This window comes from Schistocerca gregaria, chromosome 1 (assembly GCF_023897955.1).
Source record: "Schistocerca gregaria isolate iqSchGreg1 chromosome 1, iqSchGreg1.2, whole genome shotgun sequence".
In the NCBI taxonomy this organism is placed as follows: Eukaryota; Metazoa; Arthropoda; class Insecta; order Orthoptera; family Acrididae; genus Schistocerca; species Schistocerca gregaria.
Window position 1 is genome coordinate 2130667 of NC_064920.1, and position 15638 is coordinate 2146304.

At 41.5% G+C, this 15638-nt stretch overlaps 1 protein-coding gene across 5 annotated transcripts in view; it reads left to right on the top strand.

Annotated features, from left to right (window-relative positions):
• LOC126319460 (calcium-binding protein E63-1) overlaps positions 1-15638 on the top strand; it is a 575661-nt gene that overhangs the window by 55820 nt on the left and 504203 nt on the right. The window contains exons 1-2 of one of the 5 annotated variants that reach the window (XM_049993517.1): positions 9555-9771; positions 13524-13616. The exons of 3 other annotated variants lie outside the window; for them this stretch is intronic. In XM_049993517.1, the coding sequence (XP_049849474.1) occupies positions 13578-13616 (39 nt within the window). In that variant the 5' untranslated portion in view covers positions 9555-9771; positions 13524-13577. Of the gene's footprint in view, positions 1-9546; positions 9772-13523; positions 13617-15638 lie in introns of those variants that run through there. One more of the 5 variants, XM_049993525.1, reaches the window with a different exon arrangement.

Consider the following 15638-nt stretch of genomic DNA (forward strand, 5'->3'; position numbering starts at 1 on the left):
TCTCCTGCAGATCCGGAGAAATCTCTGAATCGTGCTGTAGTTAGCATAATAATCAACGAGGGTTACTTCGTGCAGTTCTGTGTATAAACTATTAAGGTAGATGCCTGCGCGTTCACGGTACTGACGTAAATACGTACTTCGAGTCAACAGTTTCTCGGGAGCAGCTGTTCGTTAAAGCACGTGGCACCCCAACCGTAGTGCAACGTCCACCAAGTGCATGTCGACTGTTTCTCTTGAGTGGCTGTCCGTTTCAAGTCAACCATTTTGCGTCTAAATTATGGGGAGTGATAAATGCGTATTTTTATCGCCCGTCAATACGGCAGTCTTTGCAGACAGGATCGTCGACCATAGATGTAATCTTGATGTTGATTTTCAATTTTGTTTCGTGTATTTCACATACTGTACGTAAAAGAAAGAGATATGTCTGTTAGCGATAACAACAAAATCAGTTTTAAATATTTACAGTGGATAAAGTGCAATTATTTCCACTGATTCTCTAAATATTACTTCTTGACTAGCGTCAATACCTTCACTTGATGTTATACGCCTGTCTGTTACTGTATTTATTGCTTTGTTAGTCTACAGAGAATTGTGCGTCTTCTTCACAGTCTGCTTTGAATTTTAAGAAGTAACCAATCATTAGTTATAAAATTGGTTCAAAGGCTCTGAGCACTATGGGACTTAACGTCTGAGGTCATCAGTCCCCTAGAACTTAAAACTACTTAAACCTAATTAACCTAAGGACCTCACACACATCCATGCCCGCGGCAGGATTCGATCCAGATTGTAACGCCTAGAACCGCTCGGCCACTCCGGCCGGCTATAAAATAGGCTAACTTCATTTTCTTCTGTCGTTTTTAAGCTATAGATGTCCACTTCTTTAATAATAGTAGTGCTTTTGATTCCATCTGATCTGCACTTTACTGCTATTCTGAGAAGACGCATTACTGAACTGAAATAAAATGTTTTCCATTGTCGTTCATTTATAATCCATAATTCACATCCATAATACTATTGCAAAAGGCACTGTTTTTTAGTTCTATATTATTTTTTGTGCCAATCACATATAAACTGTGACAATTTTTTATGACTATATTCGTATTCTTAAACGTTATTACAACCTACGTAACTGAAATGATAACTTTGCTGATACTTTCTGATGTAGGCTACAACAGTTTGTTAAGGAAAAGGATTTCCACTTCATAGCGTGTTGATACAGCATCCAGTATGCAGAATATGGTGAAAACATTAACAGTCTTGGTTACAGAATTGATTTTATTGCTTTATTTATTCATGACGCGCGTTTCGCCTAATACAAGCTTCTTCAGATTGACCTGCATCAATTACACTTGTATTAGGATTTTGTTGAAGGCACTGGTACTGTAAAATACCGTAAGTTGCCTATACTATTACCTTTATACAAAGTATAACTTTATATAAGAAGGGTTAAAAACAACAACCATAAACGTAAGGAAGTTAACTAGGAGTACCACCTCCACCTACCGTGAAGAACGGTCAGTGCCACGGAAGCATAGTGTATCAGATCGAAGAACGGCGCCTCGAGCCTATGTACTATGTGACGGACAGTTCACTAGTGTAGATCTGATACTGTCTTTTATTCACTGATATGTGCTTGACAGACCTGAAAGGTAATTTATTTAGTCTTTCTTCTGCTTTCTTACCCATACGGACTGTAGCCATCGTAAAGCCAACCACTACAATTCTTTTCATATTTTAATTTATTTTATTTCAGTGTATAACATATGACGTGAGCACATACCTGCTTGGATTTATTTTACTATGCATGAGGAGGGCACTCTATTTTTGCCAATGCCGTAATCGTGGCACCCAAAACCCACGGCTTTGATATAGTCAAGCATAGTCTAAAAAAGACGTGAATAGTGGGGCTACACCGATGTCACCCCACATGCCATTGTTGCTAAATTTATTCAAGATGGCGGCGATGACGTCGTCCAAGATGACGATGTGCAGACATGGCAACTGCGCATGACGTCATCCAAGATGGCGGATTTTAGCGGGAAGTTTGAATTTTGGCGTGAAGATTTGCACAATTGAGCTACCTCCACTAACCTAACACTCCAAAAAAATTGGCTGGAAATTCAAATTGCAGCAGGATAACACATCACACCACGAAAATTGCGGGAAAATAGACCAATTGGGCTACGTCCACTAACCTACCCCCAACCACCTAGGAAATGGAGGCAAGTTCAAATTCCAAGAGGATAATTCACTACACTGCTCTTATCTCTATTACGCAAAGAAAAACGCTCGAAAATAGCTCACTTGACCTACCTCCGCTAACCTAAGTCGCCAGCCGGTGTGGCCGTGCGGTTCTAGGCACTTCAATCTGGAACTGCGTGACTGTTACGGTCGCAGGTTCGAATCCTGCCTCGGGCATGGATGGGTGTGATGTCCTTAGGTTAGTTAGGTTTAATTAGTTCTAAGTTCTAGGCGATTGATGACCTCAGAAGTTAAGTCGCATAGTGCTCAGAGCCATTTTTTTTAACCTAAGTAGTAAGCAAAATTCACTTCACATATGTCTACTAAGCTAACAAAATGATGCGAAGGAAAAGGCACTTTACTAACCTCAGTCGCCAGACTGCCACCACCACCTATGGATTCATGGGAAAAGGACTTGGACATAAGACTTTATTCAAACAATTCCATGCAGTTGTGTTCACCACAAGGTCAGGACTCCAACTGACGTAGTACACATCGCCACCTCCAGAAGGCGCTCTCATCTGTGATGTAATCGAAGATGGCGACATCCAGTGTATTCACTACGAGGTCTGGACCCCAACTGACTTAGTACATAGCGTCACCACTAGAGGACGCCAATGTGACGTCATCCAAGATGGCGACCGTGACGTCAATCAAGATGGCTGCACCTAGTGTATCGACCATGTGTAAGATTGTACACTTGGCCTATCTCCACTACCGTAACCCCCTCCCCAATAAAAATCGCGCTATGTTGAAATTCCAGCACCATAATGGCGGGAAAACCGGACTTGTCTTTGTTATTTAGACAATTCCGTGCAATTGTCTTCACCACAAGGACAGTACTCAAAATGACGTTGTACACACCACCACCAGAGCGCGCTCTTATCTGTGACGTAATCCAAGATATCGATCACAGCTATGAAAAAATGGTCTGAAATAGGCCAGTTGTGTCACATCCACAAACCTAAGTCCACCTCATCCTACGAATTCTCGCCAAGTTTGAATTTTGGCGGTCAATTACGTTTTCGCTGCTAAGCTATGAAAATCGTGTAAAATGAAGTACACTTTTACTAACCTAAATCACCTCTTGTCGATTGGCAGGAAATGGACTGAAATCTTTATTTGATGCAGTACTGTCATCACTTTTGCTCTAACAGACTTAGTACACATATTTGAGATGGCTACACTTAGTGCGCTCGTGACTATGTCCAGACTCCAACTGACTTAGTTCAAATCGTTTCCAGCAGAGGGGGCTACCCCTGGCGCCACCGGTCAGAGGTAGCCCTCGGTCGGATTGTTTCCCTGGACAGTGGAATCTGCCCTGACGTCATACAACCGCTGGTCCATCACGTGGCTTGCTCGACAAAGAATGCTATCGCTAAGTTAACTGATGATGCAAGTGTTATTATTCAACCCACATGGCCCGATGCATTATCCTGCTAGAATTTGAATTTTTCACCAATTTTTTTTTCTGGATGATTAGGTTAGTGGAGTAGCCCATTTGATCTATCTTCCTGCCGAAATCAAACTTCCCCTCAAAATCCGCCATCTTGGATGATGTCAGCTCTGTTGCCAAGTCTAAACACCGCTTTCTTGGACGATGTCATCGCTCCCATCTTGAATAAATTTGGCAACAATGGAATGTGGAGTGACATCGGCGTAGCCCCGCTACTGTCATGCATGAACTTGAAGAATATCCAGATTTGAAAGTTGTCGAGAATTGTTGTAGGAGCAGATTTCTTCGTCTATATCATGGGTGACGGCCGTTGGTACTGTGCAATATGGTGCATTTCATCGATCCATTCATTGTTTTCACCAAGACGTGAATGCGTGACAAACTTCCTCGCAATATGATTCAAAAGAGTCAGTTCTCGCTTATGTAAGATGGAATTCACTTTCACAGTAGGCTTCAGTAGGATATTGTAATATATAACCTGAATGTTCTGAGGGAATTAATTCATGTGCTTCCGCGGCGTATTAGTGACTAACGGCAAGTCTTTTGTTTTCTAGAAATACGTGTACTTTGTGACGTGTGCTTTTCAGTCGGCCTTTATGAACATCTTTATGCAGAGTTTGATCATTGTCACTGAATGTGTTTGCGATTCTACATTTTACTCACGACGAAGGAGTTTTTCTTATACAAGGTGTACATACAGTCCGGGAAGATTTTCAATTATTTATTGCACAAAGAACTCAAACATTGAACAGATGTCATACAGATTGTATTTTGAAGAAAAACTCTATGCGAACATTGAGTGACCCAGCAGACATTAATGCGATACTGGAATTCGTACCATAGCCGTCCCAGCATGGCATCGTCAACTGTGGCAGTTGCTTCCCGTATTCTCTTTCGGATCTCCGCTACATTACGTGGTAGAGGCGGTACATACACCAGATCTTTAATGTGTTCCAATAGAACACGGAGTGAGATCTGGAGATCGGGGAGGCCATTTCATGAAACAGTTGTCCCGTTCTGTAGCACGGTACCTGCACTCGCCATGTTTGCAACTAGCGCTGACTATTGGCAAAATTACAAAACCACGCTGTGAAAAAAAACTTCCAAGGTTTCTCTTCAAAATGTCGTATGTATGATATCTGTACAATGTTTGGTTCTTGTGCAATAAATAATTGAAAGTGTTTCCGCACTTTGTGTACACCCTGTATTATGTGAAAAGTAGCGACTCACTGACGAGAGCGAATTTTATCTGAGAAGTGATTTCTTGCTTACGTCGTTTTGGTCCTATAACGATTTGTTGTTCTTAAGGGTATACAGAATTCCCTATGCTTACAATGTTAAATTGAGCTAAAAGTTAGGAACATTTTCTCATTTGTTATTTGGATGATACTCTTGATTTTTTCACAGAACGCAGAGATATGTAGTGCTTTTATGCTGAATTATTAATTTTGAAAAAAAAATAACAGATAGCTTTTCAAATATTTTATTTTTTTAAATGTTAAAAAAGTTATACATTTAACAAGTATTTTAAAATTTACATTCATTAATTCAAAATAATTCCTCATATCTTTTAATTCAGATATTCTAGAAGGTCTTAAGGAACAACTACAAAAAAATTCATCTTTCTACTATAAATAGGCCCTGAGAAAATGTACCACAAAAAAACCAAAGTTACGGGATATTAGCTTCAAAGTTTTTACTTCAGTACAAGCCTGCTCCATAGCTTGTATCATCAGAATCGTCCAACAGCTTCCTCTTGATGGCTCTGCTATGCTGTCTAGCCATCTTTGAATATACTTTTATGGCATTATCTGAAGACCTGAGCCGTTCCTTGTCCAAACAATGCATAGCTGCGGCAGTTTGTAGTCCTACACAGAGCCCCAACTTCTACAGAACTTTGCACTTTGTTATATTGCTCTGATTGAATGATGAAACAGCATCATAAACGCCAAAGTGAAGTGTGTTTATACCCACAAACACAGTTTTAGGTTGTCTATTCCAGATCACATGGTTCACACACTCATTTGGATTTTGAGTCCGGCCATGAAGACATTTCTTTAGTAGACTAATGTCTGTGAGGTCTCGGAATATTGGTTTTATTTCATCCATTATGGCAGGTGGCAGGTGATGAGGGTGATTGTATTGTTTCTTAGTTACCTTGCCTCTGTTGTACTTGCACCAACTATCGTCTCCTTTTGGACATAGCCCATGTTGGGGATTCTCATTGTTTGAAGCTGTATTAAAAAGCAGAGCCCAGACTGCTCTTCTCATTAATTCTTATTGCTAGACCATAGCACTTCTGAATATGATGTATTGTAGGATCTGTCAGTCTATGTTTCCCATCTAAAGTTTTTCCATCGCTCAATTTCTTGCCTTTCATGCTAGCCTTGAGCTGTCAAAGTCTTGATTCCATCCTTTTCTGAACATGGCCAACACACTCCAGTTTGGAAATTTTCACATTGTTACCATAGTGTCTCAGTTCCTCAGATTCTTTGAAAGCCTTTGAGTCACCATCTCCAAGATAATTTATGTATCTAACGTACCATTTTACTGAGCGTTGATAAATACTTCTTACACCAGCAACTTCCATACCACCACTTGACCCATAGTAATTTGCCATGCACTCCTCTTCATGTTTATTTTTCATTTTCTCCTTGCATCTGCAATGCTTGGAAAGTATTGCCACATCAACTACCTTGCCAGTGTCCATACTTGTAGCTCTTACTACACCATTCAGAGATGTGTGGCCTCTCTTCTGCCAGCTTCCATCAAAAGCTATGGACAAGTCTCTGCTATTATTATTTTCAACAACTGCTTCCTCAACAGCATCCTTCATGTTTTCCAGTGCCACATCTTCTATAGCAGAGCCTATAGCAATTATGTGTTTGTTAAATTTTGAAGGTGAGGAGGGAGGTTCATCACACCACACAACATGGCACCTGCTGCCCTGCCCTTTCCTATACACCGTAATCCATAAACCAGTCTAATGTTTATATCGTATAGTTTACCTGTATCTGTAGTAACATGTGAGGAATTGAAGGAAGTAACACTGTGTTTTCAATAACTGCACATCAACTCTAATTCACAAGCAAGTCCTACATATAAGTTTGTTTTCGATGAAACAACACATTTTCCACATTGTTTGGAGCACACATTGTTCTTCAAAACGTCTGATAATAGACGTTAATTGCCTCATATTTTGTAGTCCCAGCATTTAGTTTCTTGTATTATTCTTCAATTCCAGCTAGTTTTCTTCTTGAAGCACTTTCCGGTGTAGTGGCAGCAGCATCACTCAATGTATCGCTACCAGTGTTGAGGTTAGTCGCTACTGGGACATCAGATACTGATGAAGATGAATCAGACGAATTTTTAGTACACTTTACTTTCTTGTGCCAATGTACACGCTTTCTAAATACCTTCAGACTAGGTCTTGGCATGTTGAAGGAAAGAAAACTCAATGACTTCTCCGCATACGACTTTTACAACAATGACATGGATGTACTCACAAAGGAAACAATACAAATGGTGCAGAATCTATTGTCAACTGTCTAGCAGTGTAGCCAACAGAAAAGCTAACTCTCTTGTGCTCAATTATATCTCTGGCAAGGATGTCTATATCAAGTATATTTCGCGTCTCATATACAAGGTGCGGAACATCGTGTGTCGAAATTATTTTAAAAAATTATTTAAAATAGTTCTATTCACGTCATCCAAATATTTTATATATGGTATTAAACGGGAGAGTCTAAAGTTTTCGAAAACGCATTTACCTAAAAATCGATTTTTTCATCGAAAAACTCATTCCGTATACCCTTAATACTGTAGTGACGTAGCTTACCAGTCTTCGCAGGTAGAAATCACCCAACAAGAAAATTCTTTGTGTTCCTACGAATTATCGGCATTTCTCCGTTACTGTCTTTATTTTTTGTCGTTTTCTTTATCTTTTTTTCAGAAGTAGTGTGTCTTGTCAAATTATCATCGAAGGCTGGATGAAAAACTAGAAATTTGTGTCTCGTCTATGATTAGCTTCCCAACGATTCAGCGTATACCGTAGATCCCATCAAGACAGAACTCTTATTTGAGGCACACGTGCCGTCCCATGCTAAGACCGTTGCGCAGCATTGTCAGAGGAGAGTACAGTGCATATTCTGAGTTTCCTGCACACACCACTCTGCTGTGATACGGATGACAGCTGTTATCACAGTGTGCGAGTAGTGCCATTGGATCACTGGGTCCCGGGTTCGATTCCCGGCCGAGTTGGGGATTTTCTCTGCCCGGGGACTGGGTGTTTGTGTTGTCCTCCTCCTCCTCCTCCTCATCATCATCATTCGTGACAGTGGCTGGACTGGATTGAGTAAAGAATTTGACAGTGTAAAAATTGGGACTTTGTACGGGCGCTGATGAACGCGCATTTGAGCGCCCCACAAGCCACACATCATCCCAGTGTGCGAGTGAAATGGCGCGGCAGCTGGAAACGTTCTCAAAAGTTGCAGTACACCGTACTGTACGACTCGTGTGGGCAAAACATCTAACTTGCACAGATATTCATCGTGAAGCTCTGGCTGTGTATGGACCAGAGTCAACTGTTGGCAAACAGTTGGACCAAGGCCTCACAGACGTGTGTGACGCTGATCGTGATGTCCAGATCTTACGCCACGGCATTTGCATTCTTTCCCCAAACTGAAGGGTGGGTGGAGGGGAAGAGCTCTTCCACGTTCACTCAACGATTCTCGAATGGCTCCGTGACCAAGGACCGGATTTCTGTCGTCGTGGAAGTGGACGGTTAGTGGGACGTTCGGACCGTTGCTTACAGAGACTTACTGTGTTGACAAATACTGTGGCGTATCTGTTTCGCTTCGCATTCAATGCAAGAAATCTGGCCTGTGTCCACCCATTTAGCTGAATCGCCAACGCGTCTGACTACCACGCAGCGGGCCCGGGTTGGATTCCTGGCCGGCTCGGAGGTTTTCTCTACTCAGCGATTGGGTGTTGTGTCGTCCTTACCATTATTTCATCACCATCAACACGCAAGTCGCCCAATATGGTGTCAGCCCGAAACCACTTGCAGCTCGGAGGCCCAACTTTCCGAGGTGAAGAATCCCGGCACTTCAGTGCCATACGGCCTTCCACTTGGCCTGTCATAACAATGTATAACTTGCTTCCTGATATCCCGTCGTATTAGACAGCTGCGGTTTATCTGTTTAGCTGAATTTGACGGTAGTTGTCAAGAGAAATAGTTCCCTTCACCTATAACTTACGCTTATCACACCGGCATTTGCTATGTCGCTAACGGCAATGATCAGAGTTTGACTCTTGATCATTAGATAATTTGTAGGCGTGACTAATGTAGTAGGTGTTTTATTTCAATTTAAACGGTCTAAGCTTCCCAAATTCTTGCTTTATGTTAGATGGGAGCTTGCTGAGTGTTACGGAGCCCCTTAGCTCAGCTGAGCCGAGCATGAAGAATGAACTCCCGTTATCAAACTAACAGTGCTGGTATTTACCGTGAAAGAGTCGGGGAAACTACGGGAAACACAAGTCCCTATCGACAGGCTGGGATACGGATCCCTCTCGCGAAGAATGCCTTCAGCATCGTGGCGCGCCTCATTCGGCCCTGTCACGTCACTGTGATACTTCACTTGAATTGGACTGTTCATTTTGTGTGGTCTGGATACACAAGCTGTCTCAGCCCTTGTAAACGGTGGATCTTCTTCCCCGGCAGAATTCCGCAGCGTTCGCTTTGGCGCTCCCAGCATGAGTGACTGAGAGAGAGAGAGACATATATAAATAAACAAAGGTGTCCTGAGGCGCCGCTTTGCTGGCAGGCCGCGCGATGCCGCCTCAGTCCGCCGCTTGCAGGCCGACGCGCTCAGCGAAGCGCCGGCCGGGCAGTCGTGTGTCGAGCTTCCACGAGCAGTGAGCCGGTCTTGTGCGTTCCGAGACTTACGGCGAGTTGCGTGGTTAAGACCAGCGCCTGCTGCCGCCTTCGTCTGTGGATAAGGTTGACCGGGACAGGATTTACGCCAACGAGAACTTGTTCAGCAGCGGCACTTTGTCGTATTCGGCGGCCCGAGGTGCTTATTTGAAATTTATCTGTCCCATTTTAGAGTACATATTTACAATCCTTTTCATTTCGCATGCTTAAACTGTAATTGTTAATACAACACACTCATATTTTTCTTAATATCTTGCTCAGTCATTAAAAATGGTTTCAGTGATAGAAAAATAATACATTTGCTCCTTCGGGTATGGAATAATTTATTTCTACACAGATGACTTGAGAAAGAAAAAGAGGATGAAGAGAGTTAAAGAGAGATGCAGGACTTGTTGAATATGTATTTGTCGTGTTTAAAACCTGTTGTCGAAATTTTAAGTCGGCATTAAATAACAACTGCATGTGAATGTGTTTCCAGTGATTTGAGTTACACTACACTGACTTTGCATGTTCTAATGTATGCTAATGTTCTTTTTGTAAATTTTGATTAATTAGGAAACTAAAAACTAACGCAGTGCGTCTATGCACTATTACGTCTACTAAGAACATGGTTTTACTGTTATTCAACTGTGTGTAAACCATGCTAATGGCATTATTTACCGTAGCCATGTACTTCGTACTAAACCTATGTAATTCGTACGAATGTGAAACCTCACCCAAATTTTGGTTGTGTTTGTTGTAATAATTTGTTATTTTTACTGCCTTGTTTGTGGTATCCACGTAACTGATTCATTGCTTCATATCTTGCAGAACCGTATCAATTTCGATGTTTGTAATTTACTTACCGAGTCGTCCGGTCCCAGTTCTCTTGTTTCCCAGGCATCCTTTAACTGCCAGTGTCTGAACGGGGCTCACAGCAAGATCACTGTATGGTGCACAGTTCCTGCTGCACTTGCAGCCTCCTTCCCGACTAACTGCAGCATATTTTACTTTGATGATTACCGCAACCTTTTTTTTTTTTAGCATCGTGTCTCAGCAGCTTTACTGGTCTAGTTTCTCTATAGTGTCCATGGAATACCAATGGGTCATACGTGTTAAATGTTCTTTGTCAACAGCCAATTCTTTCTTTTCGTTAAATATGCTGTCTAGACTTACAACTATAATAGTGACTGATGGAAAAAGTGATAACAGATCTTTCACGTAATAAAGTATTGGGTCAGAAATGGTATGTTAAAGTGATACCTACAAATATTCTACCAGTCTCCGACAGAAAAGTAAATGCAATATTTACTTATTGTGATATGATAACCGATATATAAGGAAGATAAAGATGTTTTTGATGTAAAGAGTGGAGTAAACATTATTTCTAGCCTAACTCAGTTTTCTTATTTTCTTTGATTCGTACGAGTGAGAATCACACTGTTCTAACAGTTATATTTCTTGTATTTTAACCTTTGTCCATTTAAATAGTTTATACCCTTTACAAGAAAACATACTTTCTGACAAAATTTTCCATCTCCAACCATAAAACAAGTATAAAGTTTGTAGTAACAAAACAGCAGAAAATAAATATGTGAATTATTACTGTTTCCATACAAATCTTTTTCGTACAGATAATGTCCGAAAAAAGTGACGGAATACTAGAAACGTATTCTAATGAAATCAACTAATTTTATTTAGTGAATAAGGAATAAAATAATATTACTTGAAGTAGAAAAAAAGGTTTTGTACATTAAATTTTCATCTCAAAGCGTTCATTTTACATACGGGAGATGCATGTTAACAAGAGAGTACGTAGATTAATACCGTTTTTTCTCAGAAGATATGTTGGTAGACAAATACAGTACTTCAAGATCATTCTATTCCGCGAACACATCGGAAACAAAAGACCATTTACTTACAGACAGGTAAATAATGGTTATTGTATAACATCGTGACAGGCGGCAGCTAAGTTATTGTCTCTGACGTCTCAGAAGATATGTTGGTAGACAAATACAGTACTTCAAGATCATTCTATTCCGCGAACACATCGGAAACAAAAGACCATTTACTTACAGACAGGTAAATAATGGTTATTGTATAACATCGTGACAGGCGGCAGCTAAGTTATTGTCTCTGACGTCTCAAAAACATGGAGATAAAAAAAGAGGGGAGGTAACATTACTTCACAAACCTAAAGACGATTCCGCCATTTTAACTAGCCTAAAACATTAGGTTCACCGCATTTATACCGCGCGTTGACACTTCCTCGTGACGTTACTCTGAGTTGTGTCATATTAATAGAGAAAATACGCATTCAAGAACAGAAAAAAGTTCTAAATTGCCTTCCTGGCGCTATGTTATTCATGTAAGCTCTACGAGGCCTGTCTAAAAAGTATCCGACCTCTGGCCAGAAAAAAATATTTCGAATACCTGACGAGATTGGGACCCCAATCCCCTTCAGAGTAGTCCCCTTGCGATTGCACACACTTAGCTGAGCGATCCTTCCACTGCTGGAAACACCTCTGGAAGTCATCTTTTGGAATGGTGATCAGCTCTATCGTCGTGTTCCACATTGCCTTCTCTACTCTCAAAACGACTGTCTCTTTGCTTTTGGGTCGTACCCAGTTATCACGGTGTTCAGATACCCAGGATCAGTGTTGGTTGTGTCCAGAAGGTCCCGCGCAACGTCAAAACTGAGGTCTTTTTGTTCCGGCGACAACAACGTGGGCACGAATTTCGCAGCCACTCGGTGTATGTTCAAATTGTCACACAAAATTGCACGTGAAGAATCTTACTCACTTCGACCTCTGGGGCAATCTCCCGCACAGTCAAACGACGATCTGCCATCACCAAATTTTGCACCCTCTGAACAACAGCTGCACTCCGACCAGTTTGGGGCCTGCCAGAACGCCGGTCACTCTCTGCTGATGTGCGGCTCTTTTTGAATCTGTTGAACCACTCCTTAAGTTCTGTTACACCCATCGCAACTTCTCTAAACACCTGCTGAATCTTACGATTTGTTTCGCTTTGAGAACCACCAAGCTTTTGACAAAATTTGATGCAGTATCTTTGCTCAGCACGTTCACTCATTTTGATAGAATCGGTAATCCGACGAGCACGTTGTGTAGCACCTCACTCACCGACCGACAGGCAGCGACTGACGCGCTGGAAGACGGGGACAAAATTCACAAATGCCCAGAAAGGTCTCTTCCTTCAGTGTGTACAGTGGCGCCGTGCTATCCTCTCTATTTTGCGCCGGAAAATCAAAGGGCGGATACTTTTTAGGTAGACCTCGGTATAATGTCTAGTATTTAAAACATTTACTGCGCGCACACGACAGAAATAATGAACAAGAAGCACTTGTAAATGGTAGTCTACTAATGTTTTGGGCAATTTAAGACGGCACCTACTCTGGCTTCAAAGCAGCGTACAACATAAGTCTGTAGTGCCACCTCCTTTCTTTTTTATGTCCATGCTCAAAAGGTTCTTCACGTCTTCATTTCTTTGAAACGGACATAATAAGGTGAAGAATTTACTGCTAAAAATTCTGCAGTGATATCTCTTCATCTGAAGAAATTACTAAAAAAATAAATCAAGATACTGAGCACAAGAACACTCCTCCACTCCCTCCATCGTGGGACCTTTTTTTCCGGCATAACAATTTTCCCTTCAGTACGTGTCGTGAATTGTGTTTACTAACAAGTGTCTTAGTCCTAGTTGTGAGCATTCGTTTGTGATAGTGCCACGGTTTAAATTTACAATGACTTGCCAACTGACGCGATTGGAGTTTGTTGTGTACCTCGGCCAGATAATGAGCCATTTTCTGAGCAGTTGGCTCAGCGACGTGGTAATTAACTTGGTAAATGAGTTCTGTCTACCTAGAGGTGACGTCGGCGTTGCTGGTTCCAGAGCTGTGGGCTGGCGGCAGTCGGCGGCGAGCGAGAGCGAGACAGCGGCGCGGCCATGGCGGCGATAGGCCGAGCGTGGGACTCACTGTGCAAGGTGGCTGTGCGGGAATGCTGTCTGTCACACTCACACACTAGGCTAGTCCACGTGCCCAGGGCAGGCACGAGGCATGCCCCTCTGTGCTTGCAACACTAGCGTGTAGAGTCTCCGTTTGTTGTCATTGTCGTTTGGTTCTGGTAGTGTTACGGAAACTAGACTGCTCCTTGCATCTTCTCGTCCGTACAGTTTTCTGCCCCTTTCTTACTTTAGTGAAACTGATTGTGAGTTCCTTACCTTTTTCTGATTTCCATGTGTCATTAATATATGTGCCACAAGAGTGTTGTGTAACAACCTTATGATTCCAGTACGTGACGGAAAGGAAACTTTAACGTAGTTCGATGGTGAGGTTTGTCTTCTCATAAAAAGGGGTCGCCAATTCACGATTCTGCAGAGATAGTCGTCATTGAAAAAAAACTCGACAGCTGTACAGACTTTTAACTCAACATTACAGACGTAGAAGTTTCCTGCAGAGCCGGTCCTGTAGACGAGTGGTGAGCGCATCGAGCTCGGGTTGGCCTGCTTCCCAGTATTGACGAAGCTTCTTTCCTCGTGCAAAGTGTTCTTTCTCCACAAATAGTAATAATTTCAAAATTAAAATTAGTTTTATTAATTTGGTGTGGAACAAGTGTCAACGGGGTCATTCACTTACAGCTCTCTGGATAGTAGTATTTTTTCAAAATTGTCAGAATGCCCGAGAAATGCTACAATTGAGCAATGGAATAATGCAGTTGAGGTTTATTGTCATTTAAAAAATTCAATTTTATCGTATTATATGAAAATGAAGTAAATATGAACTGCTAATGAAATAAAAGTGCGAAGTATATTAACCTTCGTGATCTCTTACCTATATAATGAATAAAACTATTTATAATAGCCCACGAGATGGTTACGGTCATTAGGCTTTTTCTCAGAATCTAAGAAATATTGAGCTAGAAGTAGAAATAAATCTAGATTTTGTTTTTCAGTGACGAACATCTTTACGAATTGTTTGCAAAATCCCAGATGCCCAGTCTGTAGAGTTTTTGTATAGAACGCATGCTTCAAGGAAAGCAGGACTCCCCTTCATAGATGAACTATAGTATGATTACAGTAGTTTTTGTGTAGAACTCATTTTTCCATGAAAGGGAAGTGGGTTACAAAATGTTTTGTACAAATAAACCGGCATCATGCATGTTAGCTGAGTAGTGTCAAATTTTTGTTTTGCACATACCAATAAAGTATGTGGCGAGTTGGTAGATCCTGTAAGAGCATTCTGCTCTTCTAAGTGCAAAGCTTTTATTTTTCGTTAAAAATTGTTTTAAGCTTACGTTTACATTACTACAATGAAGAACCTTAAAATTGCAAATTGTGCTCAATTAATTTAATTTTCTCTCCGTAATTCAAAGTCTTAGACAAATTAAGTGTGGCTTGGCGGTACAGTCAGAGCGAGACTACATTTTAAAGGTCTTGAATTTGATCCCAAGGCGCTCCTATGATTTTTCAGTTACTTTCTGGTTCACCTCTGCCAATGATATGGAGATGTGAAAAATGCCAGGTAGCACTTTGGACTGGAGTTCACAAATTGTATAACGCCTAGGTGAATCAGATAAAGAGTTGAAGGAAGGCAAGACCATGCCATTTAAAGCATTGTGGTGTTCAAACCAGCCTTGGACATAAGGAAAGATTCAATTTGTTCCCTTACTGACAGTAATCAACTGCTTTTTCTCTCTTGTGTTAAGAAGACCATGTGTTTGTGTGAGGCTCACTGATTGAAAGTGAGGAATAATACGCTGCAGTCCTTAAAATGCGACCATAGCTTACCTCCTCTGGACGATGACGAGCTGAGGAAGCAGCCATTACACGACTTGGAGTGGGACATTTGCTCATTGATGTGTGGCTTTCTCTTACGTCGCAAGGAGCTACGAGTATGTCAGAGTTGTGGGGTGCAGCTGTCGATAGGACATGCTTTATATGTCACGGCCAGAGTGCTAATCTGAGTCGCCCCCGGGACCTGTCCTCTATTTTAGCTGATAATGTGGT